The sequence below is a fragment of the Danio aesculapii genome, chromosome 5, assembly GCF_903798145.1.
Source record: "Danio aesculapii chromosome 5, fDanAes4.1, whole genome shotgun sequence".
Taxonomy (NCBI): Eukaryota; Metazoa; Chordata; class Actinopteri; order Cypriniformes; family Danionidae; genus Danio; species Danio aesculapii.
In genome coordinates, this window is record NC_079439.1 from 21,711,636 (window position 1) to 21,735,231 (window position 23,596).

Genomic DNA, 23,596 nt, shown 5'->3' on the forward strand with positions numbered 1-23,596 from the left:
CTACTTTCATAAATTGGCAACAAACATTTTACATAAAGATTTGAAATGCAAGTTAGTTTATATTAATGTATCAACAGCATGTAAGGTCTAGTTACCTACCTATCCTCACTCACTATTCTTTAGCTTAGTCCTTGATTTATCAGGGGTCGCCACAGTGGAATGAACCACCAATTATTCCAACATATGTTTTACACAGCACATGCTCTTTCAGCCACAACCCAGTACTGGGAAACACCCATACAATCTCGCACTCACATATGTACTTATACACTACAGCCAATTTAGTTTATTTATTCGCCCATACTGCATGTCTTTGGACTGTGGGGGAACCCAGATAGTTACATACCTAATGAAACTAAAGCATGTAGTAGTAATGGGTACTTTTCACTTAAGTACATTTTTAAGGCCTTCTTTACCTTCACTTGAGTACAAAAGTGTAATCAGTACTACAACTTTCACAGTGTTGTTTTAAACATGAGTATCTGTACTTCTACTTTAGTAAAGGATGCGTGTACTTTTGCCATGTTTGGAAATGACACAGGAAAACAGTATTGAACACAAAGAAAGGGAGGTGTAAAAAGGCATGGAAAGCTCAGACAGCAGCTGAAATCTCTGTTTTTAGAAAGAAACCCTGCCCCTCGCCAGTGTATATATTAGCTGCTTCAGTCCCAATACCTACATTATCTGGATGATGATGAAAGAACACGACCCCGCTTGTTTCAGAAAAGAAAATAAAGCTGCTAGATTGGCCCAGTCGATCACCTGACTTGAATCCAGTAGAAAATATGAGCCAAATTGTGTCTTTTTGGTGACTGTCACTTTAAATTGAAATCAGACTGTGCTCTTTTTAAAAGGGAAGCGGAGCTACAAATACCTATGTGTCAGCATAGCAGCAGAATCAAAACAGGACTAACGTTATCTCTGTGATAAACTGAAAATGTCAAAAGAAGACTCAGAAGAAGGAAGTCTATGGAGACTACACTGTTCATTTGTGCATCCTAAAACTCTTCACTGACAAGATGACATGTACAAAGGGAGAATGACAAAGTGTTTCTGCAGACTGTTTTTATAAAGCGTGGTTAAAAACATAAAATCTATTAGTTTTTAGCATTAGAGGCTGGCTATGTTTGCAGACTGTTGCCACACAACTGTGCTTAAACCACTCAAAATGATTTTTGCATAACAGTTCCCCTTTCAATGTCTTATTAGTAGTATTGGGACGATTTTGATACAAATTTCTGTTGTATATAAATGAGATAATATATTAAAGAGATAATAATAATAATAAACCAAAATCAAAATAAGAAAGCACATTACATTTTTTTTTTAAAAGAAAAAACTTTCAAATGTGTTTGACACTTGCCAGTAAAAACCACATGAGCTCAATGCAACGATGTTCTGAGTATTGAGCTGTGTTGGTTTTGAGGTTTAACAGTATGTCAGAGGAGAAATGTCTCAGAAGAGTTCATGGTGCTAAATTCAAAGCAAGTAGGTGCAAGTTTAAAATATTTGAAAAAACACAAAAAGCTCATCCTACTAGCGAAGGTTAAACTGGAACTGAAACTACATACTTTGTATTCTGTTCTTTGTAAGGTGTAGGTAGTTTTATTGTGGGTGTTTAGGTAGGGTGTACTTTTTGTTTATTATTTTTCTGTGGGTCCTCTCTGCGGTATAGGCTTCACGTTTTAGGTGAAAATGACAAAAAAGACAAATAAACGGATCCGACTCGAAGGGTTCTTAAAAGTAATTTTATTTGTCGAGTGTTTTATTTATGTTCTGTCAATTGACCCTACATCAGGGTCGTAACATATTATTGTTATTTTCACCATTTGCCAGTTTATGCTCTCAATACATGACATTTTTATTTTTGATGCAGTCATCATTAATTTGGGGTCAAAACTAAACTATATATATATTTATACATACACACACACACACACAGTCAGAATTATTAGGCCCCCTGAATTATTAGCCCCCCTGTTTATTTTTCTCCCCAATTTCTGTTTAACATAGAGAAGATTTTTTTTCAACACATTTCTAAACATAATAGTTTTAATAACTCATTTCTAATAACTGATTTATTTTATCTTTGTCATGATGACGGTAAATAATATTTTACTAGTTATTTTTCAAGACACCATACAAATATGCATATAATGAATATTACTACTACCAATAATAGCTATTATTAATTGAATTATTAATTGCATTATAATAAAAATGCTAATTGTAATCAATAAACTGAAAAAGCCCCCCTGTGATGAAGGCATGAATGCAGTGGTTTCTATATTTATGTAGAAAATAATAATTTTTGTACATTTTAATCCTTTATTTTTTTTCATATGTAAAGATTTTTGTGTATTGCTATACACCCTGTGTGTGTTTAACGTTTGAACCCACATATGTGCATGACTAATGCACTCTGCGCTGGACTTTAGACCTGCTTTTAGATGCTCTTTGGCACTATTTCAGTTCTTCAAAATAGCAACGTGTCAACGATGCGCATGCGCCTTAACACACCTTTATTTTTGACTCTTTTTCAGCATGCCCATGAGTCCACAAAGTGGCACAAATGGATTTGCTATTTAAACAACGTAGTGCAAAATGTAAAAAATTAGAATTGCGCTGGCAACAAATCCTATTTATAGGACCTAAAGCCACTGTTTCGCCTGCATCTATCGCATATTGAGATTGCAGATCAGCAAAAGTGTCTTTGAATGTTCAGAAATGGACCCATATATCTGTACGTCTCAGTCATTTTCCTGCCAGGACTCTACAACTGAGTTCTATTAAATGCTTATTAAAGGGACAGTAAGTTTACACTTTGGTTAACGTTCATACATTAACATTTCACTCGCACCTAATAAATAAATTTTTTTTGACAGCTCTATATATTTTGGTATTTACACAGCCTGAAATAAATAATACGCCCACATTCCCAATGATATCTTGTGAATACTTCTTCTAACGTTTGACTTGCAGATCAAAGCTTCTGTTCCCATAGAATTTCTCTTACGCACAGAGGCTTCCTGTCACATGAGAAAAATGCTTGTTCAGGGACACAGAAACAAAGGTCACAAGTTTTTGCTACTTTTTATTGATCAAGAAAGAGGAAGTAGGGGCAAGGAAAAGCAGAGGGTCACAACCAACAGATCTGGATTTGGATAAAGACATTATTTTATTTATAGCCTATTTTGATGATGGATGCTGTTAGAAACAGCTAAACAATGCTGGCCAAGGCCTTTACGACACATACACATAAAATACCTAATGTGTCAGACAGATTGAATCTTTCTACAACTTCTGAAATCAAATAGTAGAAACCACTTCAGGTATTATTTAAGATAGTCACTTTACTGTCAGCTCGAAAGCATTTTGTCCTGTGCTCTGATATTTAAAGATTTGATTATCGATCGAGATTTGATTATAAAGATAAACAACTTGTCTAATTTCTAAATTTTCAATTTTGGATTTTAAGGAAGATATCCAATGAAGGTTATGCGACCATAATTCTGATACTTTTGCAAACAGTGAGGTGGTGTGCAGTATTTCTTCTTTGTGTTTTCAACTTTTGACTTTAAAAAGCATTCATAAGTGATGAAATAATTCAACAAATTAACATTAATAGATAGCCGAACTTAACTTAAAGCTAATTACTGTTTGTTGTTGGTTCATGACATTCTAATAAATCTTAAAAATTCCCCCACGTAATTTCCTGTGAGAAATCAGTTGGTCTATCAATAGCAGTCTTATCACACATCTTACCCACATCTATTTGAGAGTGTTGAGCACTTCAGTCAATCCATTTTCAATTTAAGTGCAAACAAATTAAACATAGAGACTGCCAAAGTGGATGTAAGGCTGCATCTCTTTGTCTTATTATTTCTGCAAAGCTCTTCAATGACCTTCAGGTCATGACTTTGTCAAGAACGATGCGATCCTGGAACATCATTTTTGTTCGAAAATGTAATCCATACTTACTCCCTACCCCCAGGGCTGGACTTAACCAATAAGCGAGGTAAGCAACCACTTAGGGCCCCAAGGAAAATAGTCAGCCCCGACCAATGCAAAGAAATCTATATTAATCATCCTAAAGCTATTATATAATTTTTCTATCATATTGTGTAAAATCTGTCTGTACCCATTAAGATTTTAATGTTATTCTTTTCTAAACCGGGGCCCCCGTGAATAGTGGAACGTTCCTTCCGTATTGCACATGCAAATATTAAAATCTAATCACAAATCACAAGTATGGCTAATTAACTGTACATAGTTTGTGAGCTTGCTTTTTATTAACAAATACATTGTATTTAATTTTAAATTAAGAAAGTTCCACTTAAAATATATTTTTAACATGCAGTTTACTTAAAATAACTGAATCTAGAGAGAAAACAAATATCAATAGAGAAAGAGAGTGTTTTGAGTTTCAATGCCCTATACCTGGAATTGCTTAGGGCCCCCAAATCATTAGGTCAGACCCTGCCTACCCCTAACCCCAACCATATCTGTAAAATATTCCCAAAATCAGAGGGGAACAATAGTTGGATAACAATCATGTAAAAGCGCATAACCTAGCCATAAGCCTAAACTTAACACAAACAGTAAACGTATGCCTTAACTCTGATTGGCTGATTGGAATGTTGATCCAGGATCAGCATAGATGTTACTCTAGGAACATGTCCTACTTGGTAAAATCAAGTTGGCGCAAGGGCGTAATACCATTACAAACTACAAAGACACTGGTAGTGTGTATGAGTCTTTAGGTTGGCTCCTTAAATGCTGCTTGCAATAAAATTTTATTTTCACTCTTGTTTATTTTCACTATTGTTAGTGGCAGCAGTAGTTTTAGTACAAGTAAAAAATCTAGGGGTTATCTTGATTATCTATATGATTCTGAGCTTTGTCTAGAAAAACAAATGAGCTCAGTCATTAAGAATAGTTACTTTCAGCTGAGGATCATCTCCAGACCTAAATCCATACTTTCAAGATCTGGAAAAAGTCATACATGCTTTAATCACATCTCGCCTAGGCTATTGTAATTCCTTATATATTGATCTCCCTCAATCTTCATTGGCACGGTTGCAAAACATGCTCATATTTCACCAGTTTTAGCATTCCCTCATTGGTTTCCTGCTAATTTTAGAATTCAGTTCAAGATTTTACTCATTGTTTTTAAAGCACTGAATGGGCAAGCACCTACTTATATTTCTGATCTTAGGTCGTCAAATAAGTTTTACTACAAATTCCTTGGTCATGACTTTAACTGAAAGGAGATAGAGCCTTTGCAGTCGCTGCTCCACGTTTGTGGAACCAACTGCCACTGGACATTACAAGTGCTTCTTCTCTCTTTATTCTTAAGTCCAGACTTAAGACACATTTTTAATCTATTCCCTTCCCTGGCTTTTAATCTTTATTGTGAATTGTTGCTGTTATATTATTATTATTATTATTCCTTTTATTGTTATTTCACTGTTTTAGAATGTGTGTGTTATGGATTTGTTCAGCACTTTGGTCAGTGCCAAACTGAAGTTAAATGTGCTTTATAAATAAACTTTACTTCCTAGTAATTTATATTAATTTAGCATTCACATTATTGTTTATATTACTATTTTTTGCTTTTAAACATGAAACTATAGGTATTTAAACTATAGAAACTTCTCTTTTGACATGCATTTAATATGTTGACAAAAAACGTAGAAACCGTCTAATTAAAATGTCAGGAAGGATGTTGCATTTCTTACTTTATCACTCTAAACGCTATCACCATGAACTGCTCTTCTGAAAAGATCCCAGTGCGCGCACATATGCACATCAGGTTACATAATTATGCAGTTACAATGGAGCCTTTGGCATATGATAATAACACTTTTTTTTAATTAATGATGATAATAAAAATCAACACACATTTTTGATGGTGGACAAGTGCTGATTTAAGCCCTCATTGAGCTATATATATGCTCCTGTCTGGATGCAGTAAGATATGCATAAGGAAACATGGATTTGTAAGTGGAAGTGTTTGTGTGTTTTAGGGTACTCACATCGGCGGGCTGACTCCTGGCTCAGTTCCAGTCTATATATGGACAGTCGATTAGGACCACCGCAGAGGTTACTCTTTTCCCCTTTACACTCCATATTGCATTCACTCTCTGAGACATTGGGGGCCTGGATCTTATGGCCACAGTAGCACTCGGCTCCAAACTCCAGACCAGCATAAAGATAACCTCTGAAAAACAAAGAAAAAGACAGTATCATTCATTCGGTTCATTAGCTGGCAGTCCAGTTCCCTAAAATGATGAACTGTGGTGCTTATGAAAAAAACAATACTGTTAGAGACTAGTGATGTCTGAGAGAGACAAGTGATGTCCTGTGAGAAACAAGTGATGTCTGAGACTAGTGGTGTCCTGTGAGAAACTTGTGATCTCCTGTGAGAAACTAGTGATGTTCTGTGAAAGACTAGCTTTAAATGCCCATAAAAATGAAAGAAAACTTGATTTTACAGTCCTTGTTTACCTGTTTTAATGAAATTAAATAAAGGTTGGCGGGTATTTTTTACACTTGAATGAATCAAAAGCTGAAGTGTTAGTGTTTGGAACTCTGAGTGTCTGTGAATATACCATTAATCAACTAGGTTCGTTTAAGCCTAAGGTCCACAGTCACGCTGAGAAACTTGGGAATTATTTTTGACACTCAGTTAAAGTTTGACAAGCAAATAAATCCTGTAATCAAATGTGGTCTCTATTAATTAACAAACATTGCTAAACTGAAGCCCTTTCTGTCTTTTAAAGAGTTGGAAACCATCATCAACATTTTTATTATGTCCAGATTGGACTATACTGCAACTCTTTGTATTCAGGAGTTTCACATGCTTCAATTGCATCATCTGCAGCTGATTCAAAATGTAGCTGCTAAGCTTTTAACTGGGACAAAAAACATTTCTAATATCTCATCTTCTGTTTTATCATCCTTTCACTGGCTCCCAGTCCAATTTAGGATTCAATACAAGTTATTGTTATTTGTTTTTAAAAGTTTGAATGGTCTGGCACCTACTTACATTGGTGAGCTTCTTCACTGGCATACTTCATTGAGGCCAATTAGGTCGGAAAAACAGTTTTACCATCTAAATCTAAAGGAGACACAGCCTTGTCTGTGGAATGATCTGCCTTTACATATCAGGTCATACTCTTCCCTTGGTGTAAAGCACTTTGGCCAACATCTGGGGTCTCATGTACGAAGACTCAATATTAAAACATTGCATACGGACAAAGTTGTAAATGTGTGTGTGCAGTATAAAATTCAGATGTATGAAACACTGCGTACGCCGAATACCCCGCACATTCTCTTTGTACATCCGAATTAACGTGAAACTGAGCACACGTGCACGAGCGCAAACCCCCTCCCTGCCTCTTCCCCCTAATAAATATGGTAATGACTTTACTTTGGCAAAACCAAACGAAAAAGCAATGGCAAAAGCAAGCAAGCAAGAAGAGAAACTTCACAGAATGTGAATTGGAGGTGCTCGTATCGGAGGTAGACCGGAGAAAAACTGTTATTTGCAAGTTTGTCCTCCGGAAATAATAACGAAAGAAAATAGAGTGGGAGAGTTTAGCTGACGCAGTTAACGCAGTGTGGTCTGAACATCGCACTGTTAGTGAATTAAAAAAGAAATGGTCCGATGTAATAGTGCAGATTAAGAGGAGAACAGCGACGCACCGTCAAAGTGTGGACCGAACAGTTGGGAAAACGGGCGATGCTGAACTAACATCCTTTGAGGGGATTCAATTGTGGGTGACACTTTACTGTCTGGAGTAGTATCCGTGTCTGTGGGAGACACAGATGTATTAGAGGAACACTTTGTTATCAAGGCAGCGGCACCAGCATTTCAGCTGCCCAATCACCTGCTGACCGAGTGCGAGAGTGGGCATCATTGTATCTGCGCTCTTGGTCAGTTTGTGGGTTGTTGAGGGGGGTTACCAGCCACGTCTTTAATGGATAACCACAGTCTCCTGATTTGCAGTTAAATAATTACGCTCAATTAAATAAAAATAAAAAAACTTAGCTGGAATGATCAACAACAACAACAACTATATTTATTTATAAAGCACACTTAAAAACAACCAAGGTTGACTAAAGTGCTGTACACAGGAGTGCCAAAGACAGAGAAGCAGAATATAAATGAAACATTTAACAAATAAAAGCAATAAAACTGTTATCAAGGAGTATTAAAAGCGAGAGAAAATAGATAGGTCTTTAAAACAGACTTAAACACAGAAATGGAGGGGGAAAGTCTAATAATATCTTTAAAATACATCACTTACCAAGAAGCCACCCATCACGCACCCTGCCACCTTGGAGCCTTGAATGTCCTCTAATAAGGCCAACACTGCCATTGCCATAGACTAAGGGTTGTATACATTTGCAAATGCTTTTATATGTTCTAATTCACATAAATGGTAAAAAAAATATTGTATCAATTAAGCCATTTATCAGTTATAAATTAATAGCATGTATTTCACATGTGTTGGTGCGATACTTTGTAGTGTGCAATTTAACATAATTGTCTCTAGGAGTCGCCAATGGAAATAAAATAAACACACACAAGAAATACAAATATGCCAGACATGAAGTTGGTGTGGACCAATGCACATTCTGACCTTAATTTCATCATTAGTAAATCAAACGTGAGCGCGAAATCTGGCGTACCCAAAGTTTTTGTGTGTACGCAGCGTTGATACATGAGGCCCCTGTTGTTTTTAAATGTGCTCTATAAAAAAGCAAACAAACAAACTAGTGCTTTTTTTAAATCACATTATCCTTTTTTGGAGTCAAAACATCATATTTGAAGGCCTTGCATTGTTTCCTTATCAGTGATCTTGGGGCAAAAACATTACGTAAAATGTTACAGTATCTTCAGGAAATGAAATGGATTGGCTTTTTGTAGCTCTATCGGTAAATCATGGCTCTGGCGACACTGAGGTTGTGATTTCGATTCCAAGGACTGAAAAACGTGCAAGTACTGATAAAATGTGCACTGTAAATAAAAGTCGCTTTGTTTAAAAGTGACTGACAATTGCACAGATGTAAATATTTTAATGTTGTTTTTAATTCACTACCAACTAGAGACTAAGAGACAAGTAGAAAACCTACAAAGACCAACTTGTTCCTAACCTATTTGAGTTTCTTGTGTTGAACACAAAATCAGATATTTTGATAAATGATTGACTAGCATTATTGACTTCCACTCATTTCTTTTCCTACTATGGACTCCAATTCAATGTACTGTATCTTTTGTGTTTAGCAGAATAAAAATACACATGAAAGTTTATAACCACTGAAGGGCAGTGTTGGGGAAAGTTACTTGTGAAAGTAGTGCATTATAATATTGAGTTACTCCCTCAAAAAAATAAACTAATTGCGTTATATTACTTGAGTTACTTTTACGTTACTTTTCCTTACCTGGCTGAGGTTTTATCTATTTTAGGTGTTTTTTTCACCATTTTATAGAGAAGCTCTGCATTTAACAGCCACCTATATAACCTTCACCTTCATTTTCCTTTAAAAAAATGCAGGATAATATTATATTTTGAGAACTTTCTGAGCCCAGAGCTATACATGCTGTATATACAGATGAATGACATCTGTATGTACTATGTACTATGTATGTACTATGTGTTTGCTACTTAGTACATTTTGTATTATTAGTTAAGTAAATTTACTGTACATTGAGAAAATAAAAACTGATTTTAAACCTTTTTAAAATGTTTAATGACAAAATGAAAAGGCAATAAAAAAAAAATCCCCCATTCAAAATAAATCTTGAGCTTTATACATTGATTAACTGCTTCACGTGGCTTTAACAAATGTGTAAATCGTTTCCCAAAAGATAAAAAAATATATATTACTAAATTACAAAACATAGTCGCTTCTACAGTGCACTGGCTGTGTCTCCTCAACAATAAAAGCAATAAAAACAATCCACTTTTTTGACCTTCCATTGTTTCTGTTCCTGATTGTCTGTAGTGATGATGGGTGATTCGCAAATGAATAGTTTGTTTTTAACTGGATCTTTTTAGTGAACCAGTTTAATTAAATTGAACAGAGCTGAATCAGAATAAGAAAGAGCTTTATTGCCAGGTATGTTCACACATACGAGAAATTTGTTTTTGTGACAGAGCTTCTACAGTGCAACAGGATTACAGAGACAGGACAAAAAAACAGATAATAAATATATTCTAAAAAATAGAAGTAAGTAGTGAATGCAAATATACAAATTGACAAGTGTATGTACAGCTATATTACTATATACAACGCTAATTGCAAATGCAATTTCGCTAATGCAAATTGGCATGTAAAGTGTGTTGTTAAATAAGTGTATATGTGAATAGAAGTCTATAGCAAGTAGTGATGTTTGTTCCACAATTATTATCATCAAGTGTTCATGAGATGGATTGCCTGAGGGAAGAAACTGTTTCTGTGTCGGGCTATTCTGGTGCGCAGTGCTTTGTAGCGTCGACCAGAAGGTAACAGTTCAAAGAGGCAGTGTGCTGGGTGTGAAGGGTCCAGAGTGATTTTGGCAGCCCTTCTGCTCGCTCTGGATAAATACAGTTCTTGGAGAGTAGGAAGGGTTGTACCAGTGATTTGCTCAGCACTTCGAACCATTCGACGTAGTCTTTGGAGATCGTATTTAGTAGCTGAGCTAAACCAGACAGTTATTGATGTGAAGATGACTGATTCAATGATGGAGGTGTAGAACTGTTTCAGCAGCTCCTTTGGGAGGTTGAAAACTATCATCCCAAAACTTCTCCTGCCCAAATTAACTCAGCTCTCTGTGCCCACCTCTGTCTGTCAGTGGATCAACAGCTTCCTAACGGACAGGCAGCAGCTGGTAAAGCTGGAAAAATTCTAATCTAGTATGCGCACAATCCGCACTGGCGCCCCCCAGGGGTGTGTCCTCTCTTGTCGTGAAATGGTTTGCGTCTTCAGTATTAACATACCGAAAACCCCCTCTGACTCAAACTAAACCAATATCCTGTTATTCAGTTACTAGAACAGTACACCGACTCATCTGCTGTGAAAAAGGAGACCTGATGATTATGATGATGAGTGCGAGCCGACTGTTCCCTCGCAGCACGCTCTCTCATTGAGTGTGTGATTGAACCTGACTAAGATCATTTTTATATCACAATACATTTATTAAAAGCCCATTAAGCAAGGTAAAAAGCAACTCGCTTTGCATTTTTCAAAATTAACTCAAACTATATTAATTATTTTGAAAAGTAATGCGTTACTTTACTCGTTACTTTTGAAAAGTAATATTATTACGTTACGGACGTTACTTTTAATGTGTTACCCCCACACTATAAAAAAATATATGATCAGTTAGTCCTGACAGCATATGTCTTAGGTCATTGTAACTTATTAAGTCAATCATGTTCTAACATAACTTTGCAAGCTGCTTTAAGTCAGTTTAACATAATATAAGTTCAAAGAACTCATAATGTTAATTTGATTCAGCTTAAAAAATGAAGGCAACCAGGATTTTTTTACAGTGCAACACTGCTGAAGGGTGAATAAATGTTCTTCTTTACCGCTTCTTTTTATGCAAGTGGTGTGTATATAGCACCTTAACCACGCAAAGGATCCTGAAGAACCAATTTTAATGTGTGCAGACATGAAAGGTGTCCATAAAGAGCATTCAATTACCTTGGTTTTAAAGACAATTAGCTCATTTCCTAGTTTGTTCCAAAGACTAAAATGGAGTTTAAAAAAAACGATGACTAAGGGGCCTTTCATCATTGTTGTGGCCTAGGTCTTTAAAGGATTTCACACTTGGCTTGATGTGTGGGAACCTGGTGTGTTTTGTGCCTTGGACAGCAGTCATAGTAGAATCAGCACCAAAACAATCCTCCCTCCATAATAGTGTTTCGGGATGAGATTATTTCAGTTGGCAGGAAAACAAACTCTGGTGTAGTTTGCCTTTGATGAGAAAGCAATCCAAGCCAATGAACCAAAAATAAATAAATTAAATAAAAATACATGATGACTCCCATGTGAAAGCAAACTGAACCAATAAGCAGCTGTAACCCTGCAACAGTTGAATTCTTTTTTTTTTTTGTTTTTTTTTTTGAGCAAAGCAAACGATTTACAAATGTAAAAGCACAAAAACACATCAAATTTCAAACTGCTCCTTTGGCAAGGCTCCTAAATGGCTTCAGAGCACTTAAAATAAAGTGCATACGTTGTACAGACAGCCTCTAATCTGGCATTGTTTTACATACCTCTGGTCAAAACGCTTCTGTTCAGAATTATTCTAGTAGTACAGAATTTTTTATTATTTTTTATTGTTTCCTCTGCTGTGGTCTATAACAAGAAATGTAATTAAGCTTTCAAAAGAGCAAAGGGGAGTAAAAGACAACACTTTCCCTTTTGGGAGAACAGTGCATTTCAATTATAAAAAACAACTGAGCTGTTTTTGTAAAAATGTAATCATTTAAGGAATGAGGAAAGGAGGAGGTAAATATAGAAACAAGCAAACAAATCAGATGACCATCAGAGGAAGGATATACCTGATAACCCTCTCCCCTCTCAGGAAACATTTATACTAGACAATTAAAACAAAAACAGATACAGTATACACATTTCCTTATCTTTTCCCGTTTTGAAGTTTCACATACTGTACACACACATGTTTGTTGAGGATAATGGTTTTGGTAAAATCATGTTTTGTAGCCTCAAGAAAAAAAGTGTATATTAAGGCCCCCCCAACCACATTACAATTGCATAAAACGTTTTCAGTTTTTAGTTGAAATCATCTTGTAAACGAGGCGACACGATGGCTCAGTGGTTAGCACTGTCGCCTCACAGCAAGAAGGTCACTGGTTCGAGTCCCGGCTGGGTCAGTTGGCATTTCTGTGTGGTTTTCACGTTCTCCTAGTGTTCCTCCGTGTGCTCTGGTTTTCCCCACTGTCCAAATATATGCAGTATAGGTGAATTGAATAAACTAAATTGGCCGTAGTGTATGTGTGTGAAAGAGATGTCTCCCAGTACTTGTCAGTTAAGGACTCCATAAACATGACATCAATTACATATTTATGAGGACTTATAATGTACTGTAAGTGTATTTGTAAATTATAATAGAGAGACCAGCAGGGGGCGCTCAACCTGCGATCTGTGTGAGTCTCAATGCCTCAGTAAAAGTGAAGGGGACACTATACTGTCAGTGGGTGCCATCTTTCGGATGAGACGTTAAACCGAGGTCCTGACTCTCTGTGGTCATAAAAATCCCATGGCACTCTCGTAAAGAGTAGTGGTGTAACCCCGGTGTCCTGGCCAAAGTCCCTCAATCAGCCCTTACGATCATGGCCTCCCAATCTTCCCCATCCACCAAATTGGCTCTTTCACTGTCTCTCCACTCCACCAATAGCTGGTGTGTGGTGAGAGCACTGGCGCCGTTGTCCTGTGGCTGCCGTCACATCATCCAAGTGGATGCTGCACACTGGTGGTGTGAAGAGGACCCCTCTAATGATTGTGAATCACTTTGGGTGTGTGACTATACACGATAAACGCGCTATATAAATACCCATTATATTACATTTCTCTGTGGGGACAAACACTCTTCTTAAAAGATGAGAATAAAACTTATTTATAAGTAAAATGACTACCATTGTTGAGCACAGCTGTCCTAGCATGATCCCTTTCAAGACAAGTTGGCAAATATATTTGCAACGCCTCCGGGCAGTTCATCAAAGACCTACTTGTATCGAAATGAATGAGGAAATATGTAAATCTTAAAAACTGCAGCCTGAACTCAAAGTTAAATGACATCTTAAAATGTGTAACATTCCAGCTCGAAACACCCCACAGACCATTTATTAGGCTATAGCTGGTCAAAAAAGCAAAAACAGTTCATTTCTGTGTAATGAATTGCGGCTTTCAGAAGAGAGCAAAAGCCTTACATGCTATTCTGACAAAAACAATGAAACATTTGATAAGACTTTATTTTGATGGTCCATTTGAGTATTAGTAGTCTGTCTGCTTAATATCTTTTGATACTGCTCCTTCAGCAGACATTTAACTGACTATAAGAAACTATGCAAGTATAACTTACACTAACCCAAACCCCAACCTAACAGTCTACTGATAATCTAATGAGAATTAGTTGCAATTTAACTTAAATTCAACAAACGGACCATCAAAAAAAAGTGTGACCAAAGATTATTTTTTTTAATGAGATCTCATTCAGACAAAATGTCAGAAATGACCAGTAACGAATAAAAGCCTTATATTATTTAAGCCAAATATTAAATATTTTAAGTTTCTCGACTTTTTCCTAACTTTCACTAAAAAGCTGAATTTCCATAAGATCTAATGATGTATATATTATATATATATATATATATATATATATATATATATATATATATATACACACACACACAACAGTTCTGTCTGGTTCTCTAATCTGATTGGCTAATAGCTGTTCAATTTTCTGCAATAACAGCACTCATACAGCCTCCTCATCTTTATTACTTCGGCCACATAGAGTAACAGCAGATCAATAAATTCACTACAGTTTGACAAATATTGCAGCTGTTGCTGGACAACATAATGTACTTTTAATGCAAAAATGTAGTTGTTTAGGTTGCAACTATGCAGTTTATTTTTAAAGACAGTCCATCAGCCTTGTCATACTGAGCAGAGCAAAGACGGTTGATGTTCGCCACAAGATGGCGACAGAGACAGAATAATAAGCCCTTAGAGGAGAAAAAAAAATAGTTATTTAATAATAAAACAGGTAAGTGACTTTCTAAGTCGATCTCTCTCTTTTGTATGTTGTAGTGTTGTATTTATACCATATTCTGGTTGTGTTTCTGGTAGTGTTTGCTTTGCTTTGGCTTTTTCAGGGTTAATTATTGTTATCTCCCGATTGCAACAAAGAAATACTGGTAAATCTCTGTAGACTGATGGAATTTCATGCTGTTCAGCGATATAATCCTACAATGTGAGCAAAATCACCTATTTTGTTATCACTTTAGACATTACGCTAGAAAATTATTCAAATACTAGCTCTAAAGTGACGTTGGTGAATGAGCAACAGTTTCTGCTGTTCTGATGGTCAGCTGCAGATGTGAATGAATGGAGGAAGAAAGTAGTTCCTCATACAAAAGGGTTTTTAGACTCTCCTTGTTTAATTTTCTTTTTCATATACCTGATTATGCCGTCGAACTGTTGTATAAATGCAAAATCACACGAGTAGCTTTGTATATAAACATCACACTATTAGCACAATTCTCTCAATCCAATGATCTCTGCAAATAAAGTCAGAGAAAATGCTAATTTTAGCCACATTAGCCATACGTTCAGAAAGGAAATTTTGAAACATTCTCAATTTATGAAGTCATATACTTGTTCTGGATATAAAGTTTAAAATTCAAGCACTAGTATTGACTCACCCTTAAGAAACAGCGCTGAACCAACCATCGTTGGTGAAACAACCCTGTCTTCAATTTACTCTGCCCGAATACATTATATAACATTTCACTGACATTCCTAAGCACAACCACAGGGTTACTGGGATGTCTTTTTTCACATGTTCTGGGAAGTCACATGGACTCGGGATCCCATTACATTTCACATTACACTTTGTAAAACTCACATTTTTCCTGATGTATCAACTTGTGGTTCTGCCATATACTGTTTGGTTTGAGGTTAGGAAACAGAATGTCATTGGCCAGTATATAAACAAAGTCCAAAGAATGCGTTCATTGTACGTGTGTGGGAGATAGAGAGAGAGAGTTTGTGTTTCTCCCATAAGAAAGTAGTCACTGTGAAAAAAAATGTGTGTTTATGTGTGTTTATGTGTGTGTGTGTGTGAGTGTGTTTGTGGATGTGCGGTTATCTGTGAGAGAGAGAGATTGTGAGTTTGTGTGTTTTTCAGAGCGTTTCAGTCAACATACAGTAAAGTAGGGCTGCACAATATTGGAAAAGTCGGACATTGCAATATTTTGTTTTGCCGTAATATTTAAATGTGACGTGATGTGTGATGTGTGTGAACGGCTCTATTGCGAAATATTTCATTCATTTAGATCGACATTGATGATCAAGCCTTTTTCTATCCAGTGCATCTGCATTAATGATAATAAATTACACGCACAAACAAATAATTAAACAGTGCTTTATGGTTTTCTGGGGATTCTAACAGTATTTATGTACAGAAATTGAACAATCAAATGTAAAAGTAACATGGTTAAATAATAAAAAAATTATAAAAATATGTACTGTATAATACATTAACCGGCCACTTTATTAGGTACACCTGTCCAACTGCTTGTTAATGCAAATTTCTAGTCAGCCAATCACATGGCAGCAGCTCAATGCATTTAAGCATGTAGACATGGTCAGGACCATCTGCAGCAGTTGAAACAGAGCATCAAAATGGAGAAGAAAGGTGATTTAAGTGTCTTTGAACCTGGCATGGTTGTTAGTGCCAGACGGGCTGCTCTGAGTATTTTAGAAACTGCTGATCCACTGGGATTTTCACACACAACCATCTCTGTGTGTAGGGTTAAGGCAAATAACCACTCGTTACAACCGAGGTGCTGTATGCAGAAGAGCATCTCTAAATGACAGCAGCAGAAGACACTAGGTGCCACTCCTGTAAGCTAAGAACTTTAAACTGAGGCTACTATTCGCACAGGCTCATCAAAATTGCATAACAACCGGACAGCATGGATCCATCCTGCCTTGTATCAACAGTTCAGGCTGGTGGTGGTAGTGCAATGGTGTGGGGAATATTTTCTTGGCACACTTTGGGACTATTAGTACCAATTGAGCATCATGTCAACGTCACATCCTACCTGAGTATTGTTGCTGACCATGTCAATCCCTTTATGACCACAGAGTACCCATCTTCTGATGGCTACTTCCAGCAGCATAACTTACCATGTCATAAAGCATGAATCATCTCAGACTGCTTTCTTGAACATGACAATGAGTTCACTGCACTCAAATGGCCTCCATAGTCATTAGATCTCAATCCAATAGAGTACCTTTGGGATGTGGTGGAACAGGAGATTCGCATCATGGATGTGCAGCCAACAAATCTGCAGCAACTGTGATGCCATCATGTCAATATGGACCAAAGTCTCTGAGGAATATTTCCAGTACCTTGTTGAATCTATGCCACAAAGGATTAGAGGCAAAAGGGGGGGCAACCCGCTGGTACTAGTAAGGTGTACCTAATAAAATGGCCGGGGAGTGACTAATGCAGATACACACATTACGATATCGATGCTGAAACGATATATTGCTCAGCCCTACAGCACAACAGTACAGTAGAGTACAGTGCAGTACCTCTCAGCGCAGTTGTCCTGGCAGCGGAAGACAGTCATTTTCTTGTAGTCCAGGAAGGATACCCCTCTGAGGGCTCGCTTCTGTGTGTCGTCTACATAGCAGCCGATGTACTTTGCTAAAGAGAAAAAGACATTGAACATCACTACAATCTTCAGTATTAGCAATATGAAAAAGAAATCAAAGCACTGATCTAAAACCTCTTGAAAAAGAAATCCTGTTGATTCAAGAAATAAATCCAAGAAAGTCTGTAAAGCAGCTTTGGGGATAATGTTCTAATGTTGAAGCACAGCGCCATCTTGTGGACAAATAGTGAAATCACAGCCAAAGCTCTCAGTGTGGGAATTTATCAAGATGCTAAGTTTCACACTGAGGTATTATTTTTTTTATGCTCAAATATTTCATGATATTATTATCAGTATTATTATTATTTATAATTTCTGAATATAGTATAATTATTAACTAATTGTGAAGAAATTAGTATAATGCAAGTTAAATAATTTGTGTATTTTAATGCTTAACAATTGTATTTATTTTTAAATAGTTTCTTATTGTTGTTGTTGTTTCTATTATTATTATTATTATTATTATTATTATTATTATTATTTCTAGTATTATTTTGGTGTTATGGTGTGAAAATTAATATAAATAATAACCTATTAACATAACATTTTTGCTGTTTAATGGTTTCTTCATATTCTTCATTCTTCATTATTATTACTATTATGATTTTGGAATATACTATAATTATTGACTAGTGTGAAAAATTTATATAATGTAGGTTAAATAGTTTATTTCCATCACCTTCATCTACTTCTCATTATTACAACCACAATGTGCATTTTAATTTTTAATTATATTTATATGTATATTTATATTTGATGTTAAACTGTTTCGTCAGATTATTGTTGTTTCTATTATCATTACTATTATTGTTTTGGTGTTAACGTGTGAGAAATATTTTTTTCCACAACATTTTTGCAGTTTAACAGTTTCTTCAGTAGTGTATTTATAGCGGAGAATATAAGATATAAGTATTGAACACTTAACCATTTTTCTCACAAAACATATTTCTAAAGGTGCTGTTGATTTAAAACCGTATGTGATAGCAACCAAAGAAATCCATATGCAACCCCCAAAAAATCTAATTGGTTTACAAATGAAGTTATGCATAATGACATGAAATGACACGGGGAAAAAGTACTGAACACATGAAGAAAGGGAGGTGTATTTTGACAGTAAAAGCCCAGACAGCAGCTGAAATCTCTCTGTAGTTCTTCAGCAACCTTCTGCCCTTCGTCATTGTAAATTTATAACTGTTTCAGTCCAACATCTACATTATCAGGATGATGAAGATGAAAGCAGAGTGGACATTTCAGCAAGACAATGATCCAAAACACAGCCAAGGAAACTTTCAAATGCCTTCAGAGAAAGAAAATCAAGCTGTAGAATGGCCCAGCCAATCACCTGACATGAATCGAATAGGAAATACAAAGTAAAGATCAGATTTGATTGACGAGACCCACCATCAGGATTTTTACACTGTGTTGAAGTCTGTGGAAAAAATAAATAAATAAATAAATAAATTATTAAAAAAATCACACCCGAGGAATTCATGTGACTTCATTCTCCATACAAGAGGCGTCTTTAAGCTGCCATCATTAAAAAAGGCCTTTTATATAAAGTATTAAATACATTTCAGTAGTTCAGTACTTTCTGCTCATGTCACTTCTTTGTTATTACACAGAACCATTTTTTCAGATTTGTTTTGTTTTGTTTTATTTTTATGTTTGTATTGTTTGGGTTTTTATGGAAATCTGATTCAATTCCATGTTAACAGCTCCTTTAGAAATATTATTCCCAGGAAAAAAAACATGATATCTTTAATGCTTATTTTCCCCACTGTATATATAATATTTTGTTATATAAACTATTTATTTTATTATAAAAATTTTTTTCATATTATTATTGCTGATATTATTAAAATTTCTAACACTTAAATATTATACTTGTGTTGAAAAATTGTGTGAAAAAATATTAAAGTTAATATTTAAAGGTTATAATTTAAAGGCTATTTAAGTTATTAAATTTAGTTCATTATTTTATTATAATTTATTCATTAGTACTATTAGATCACCAAGGAGACTCGCTGTAATTCCACTACAAATATCATTTTATTGTCTTTAAAACTACAAATCATATGGTGAAAACCTACATTATTGTATATAGACCTTCATTTGTATGGAATATACGCATTCCCTTGAAGCTCTGATTAAAACAAAACATCAGAATGATTAATCCGATTAAATAAGTACGACAGAGTCTGCCATCACATTTTGTGACACGCAGAACAGAGAAAGCTGTTCATTAAAAGCCTGCAATATCAGATATTATAAAACATCTACGATCTGGATATTGCAGTTTGTTCTGGGCGAAAACATTTACAGTCTGATGCACTGATGCATCATCTGCTCCATCAATCTTATCATTTGTGACACACACACACACACACACACACACACACACACACACACACACACACACACACAGAGACAAATACAAAATGCCCCAACATGCCCTGTTCCCTGACATCCGTTCTTTCCCTGTAATCGCATCTGACTCCATTAGTATTGAAGGTATTTTCTAATAGCTGTGGGTGGGCTGGTGAAGGGGGGCTCTGTCACATACACGCACTAAGCACTACCGCATTATAGTAATTGCAATTGTCTAAAAGCAGTGAGCGGGACGGCGAGCTGTGAGTTAATCGTATTGGCAGCACAGAGGGCAAACGCCGTAATCTGCTTTATCTACAAGTCAAGCTCCATTCACTCCACACGCCATTGCTTTTCTGTGAAGCAGCTGCTGGAAGAGTGTGCGGCAACTCTCACTCATTGACACACACTGAATGAAGCTGCGCCGTCCTCTCTGACACACCAAATCAAACACAGTGAAGAAGCAGCTGAACCACCATATCATGAACTCATTCAAACCATTATGTAGGTTTCCATACTGTAATCGTTAAATAGTACTATAGCGGTAAATAAATAAGAATAAGAAGTTTAAATAAGAACATAAATAATATAACTATATATAACTAGTTCCAGACCATATTATTATTATTATTAGTAGTAGTAGTAGTAGTAGTAGTAGTAGGAGTAGGAGTAGTAGTAGTAGAAAATATTAAAATTATTAATATGAACAAATTAGTATAATAATGTAAATGAATTACAGTGATGGGGCTAGTTGTTATAAAATATTTACTAGATATTAACTAGCCCCAGTCTCCCATTATTTATTGATTTTATTGGTATTTGAATTTATTTATTTTTATTATTATTGGTGGATTGGGAAGTTCTTATTTGGTTACATTGGTTACACTGGTACTAATCTTACAATTAATTAATTAATTAATGTATTAATCAATCAATCAATCAATTTATTTATTATAATTAGTGGTAGAATTAAAATTTAAATAGAAGTATAATCACTTGTCCTAATTCGACAATTTATTTATTTACTTATTTATTTATCATTATTAGTGGTAGTATTCAAATATAAATAGAAGTATAATCACTTGTCCTAATCCTACAAATTATTTATTTATTTATTTATTTATTTATTTATTTACTTATTAATATATCATTACTATTAGTAGTATTCAAATTTAAATACAAGTATAATCACTTGTCCTAATCCTACAAATTATTTATTTATTTGTTTACTTATTTCTACATTAATATATCATATTAGTAGTAGTATTCAAATTTAAATACAAGTATAATCACTTGTCTTAATTCGACAATTTATTTATTTATTTATTTATTTATTTATTGTTATCAGTGGTACTGTTCAAATAAAAATATAGGTATAATCACTTGTCCTAATCCTATAATTTATTTATTTATTTATTTATCAATCATTATTAGTGGTAGCCTCCGATTATAAATACAAGTGTTATCAATTGTAACAATCCTACAAATTATTATCATTATTATTATTTTACCAATAATATGAATACACAGTGACAGGTAGCTATTTTATTATAAATCATTTCTGTAATAGAAATGTGACAATTAGCCTCTTATTTTTATTTTACATGATACATCTTACAAATTTTATTATTATTTCAGACAGGAATAGCGTTATAAAAGTGTCCTCAAGGAGGCAGAGTGGAGACATGCAGGAACAAGAAATAAATGAGGATTAGGAAACACTGCATGTCGACAGAACAGCAAAATTGCCCCCCTATGCTTCATAAACACTGGTATTAATAATTCCATGTGGTTATGTGACATAAATATGACACATGCTATACAAATTAAACTAATTTGCTTCCTCAAATCTAAATTACAGTTCTGTTTTATTTCTCATCACTGGATATCCTGTTTCAACCAAAAATACATCAGTTTATGAAAATAAAGAACTCTTTCTCACATTTTACTTGTTTTAAAATCCTACATAGTAAATTCACACCTTTTACCCCTTTATTTTAGCTTTGTCTTAATTTTTTAAATTTATTTCTTTTTCAAGTTTTATGAGACTATCAAGAAAACTAATTGTTGATTTTAGCCTAATTAACTCTTAAAATATGAAAGTCTGATAATTTGCATCACAAAGACACACATAAATTAAAGCAACTTAAAGCAAAAATGAAAATGCTGTTATTAATTACCCACCTCCATGTTGTGCCAATCCCCTGAGGCCTAAGTTCATCTTCAGAACCCAAATTAAGATATTATAGCTGAAATCCTAAAGCTCTCTGAACAGACAACAATGGTAACAATAACAGACAATAATGGTCCTGAGATATTCAAAGTCCAGAAAAGAAACAAAACATTGACAAAACATTCCATGTGATTTCAGTGGTTCATCATACAAAGCACATGAAAACTTTTGTGTGCCAAAAAATGTCTTTGTTCACCCATATCTTCTCTCCCGCATCAGGTCAATGTATGCATTTACTACAGGCAGTGCACGTATTGCCATTAGAATCAGCAGTGCTACATTGTCCATAGTAAATGTGCACCCTAATCTGATGCAGTATGTGCATTCTTTGTGCTTCATTTCATTACAGTTGAACCATTGAAGTCACATCGAATTTTTTTAACAATGCTTATGTTTCCTTTTCTGGACTCTGATCATCTCAGGACCATTGCTGTCTATGGCTTTTAAGAGAGCTCTCAGATTTCATCTAAAACATTTTAATTAGTGTTCCAAAGATGAACATCAGGGGATTAGAGTGACATGAGAGTGTGTAATTAATAACAGAATTTTAATTTTTGGGTGAACTAATCTTCTAACTAAAAGAGAACTTACTCATTTCCACCACTGAAACAGCGTTATCTGTTTCAGTGGTATGCATTATCAGCCCATCTGTCGCTGTTATTATCACTGATATTTTGGGCTACACATGACAATTGTGGAGGACTGAGCTCATCTTCCTGTCCTCCACTTCCATACCCATAAAATGTGCATTAACAATCACAAAGATCATCAGAAATATCATACCACAGCTTCCTCTTTAACAGATTGACTGCAGAAGCTGAGCATATGAGTGTCAGAAGGCTGTGTTTTACTACTGTAGATGCCTGAGGGTTACGCTTGAGGACCATCTGTTCAAACCTCTTAAACCTCACTGTGGATGAAGGTAATGACCCGAGACCTCCCCAATCCACTAATTGGCTTACTTTTGCCTTTTTTGTGGGTTATAGCAAGAACAAAGGAGAACAGCCAGACTTTTCTGGATCTAGTCCATCTTTAACTGAGAATAATAGTCCACACTGACTGTGCTATCACACTGTTTTTTTGTGGTTTAAAGTTCACTATGATAAAAGTCACTCGCACATGCATTGCTGAAAAATGCTTCCTGTTGTTGATAAAATCTTACAGAGCAGAAGCAAGGACCGAGCACACCAAGAATAATCATTTTTTCCATGATTACTGGAATTATTGGATTTATTTCAGCTGATGAACGATAAAAATACTGACTCCCAATCTAAATTTACTTTCCTCCACTTTCCCATGTTAAGCACACAAAACATTTATTTTCACAAATTAAACCTGAAGTCCATGTAGTTTAGACTATTAAAATGCTGAGTGTGCCTCACATAGGTGAGTGGGTTTGACAAACCACCTGTAAAAAACACACACTTTCATCTCTCTGACACTTTAACCGACACTTAACTTTATTATAGACTTTATTATAATCACTCCATCTCTTAAAAAAACACTCCGCATTTATAAAGCGTGC

At 35.2% G+C, this 23,596-nt stretch overlaps 1 protein-coding gene across 1 annotated transcript in view; it reads right to left on the reverse strand.

Moving 5' to 3' along the window:
* wscd2 (WSC domain containing 2) overlaps positions 1-23,596 on the reverse strand; it is a 122,818-nt gene that overhangs the window by 26,932 nt on the left and 72,290 nt on the right. Inside the window, exons 5-6 of the mRNA XM_056457546.1 lie at positions 17,350-17,464; positions 6,039-6,223 (exon numbers count right to left, since the gene is read on the reverse strand). Coding sequence (XP_056313521.1) covers positions 6,039-6,223; positions 17,350-17,464 — 300 coding nt within the window. The remainder of the gene's footprint in view (positions 1-6,038; positions 6,224-17,349; positions 17,465-23,596) is intronic.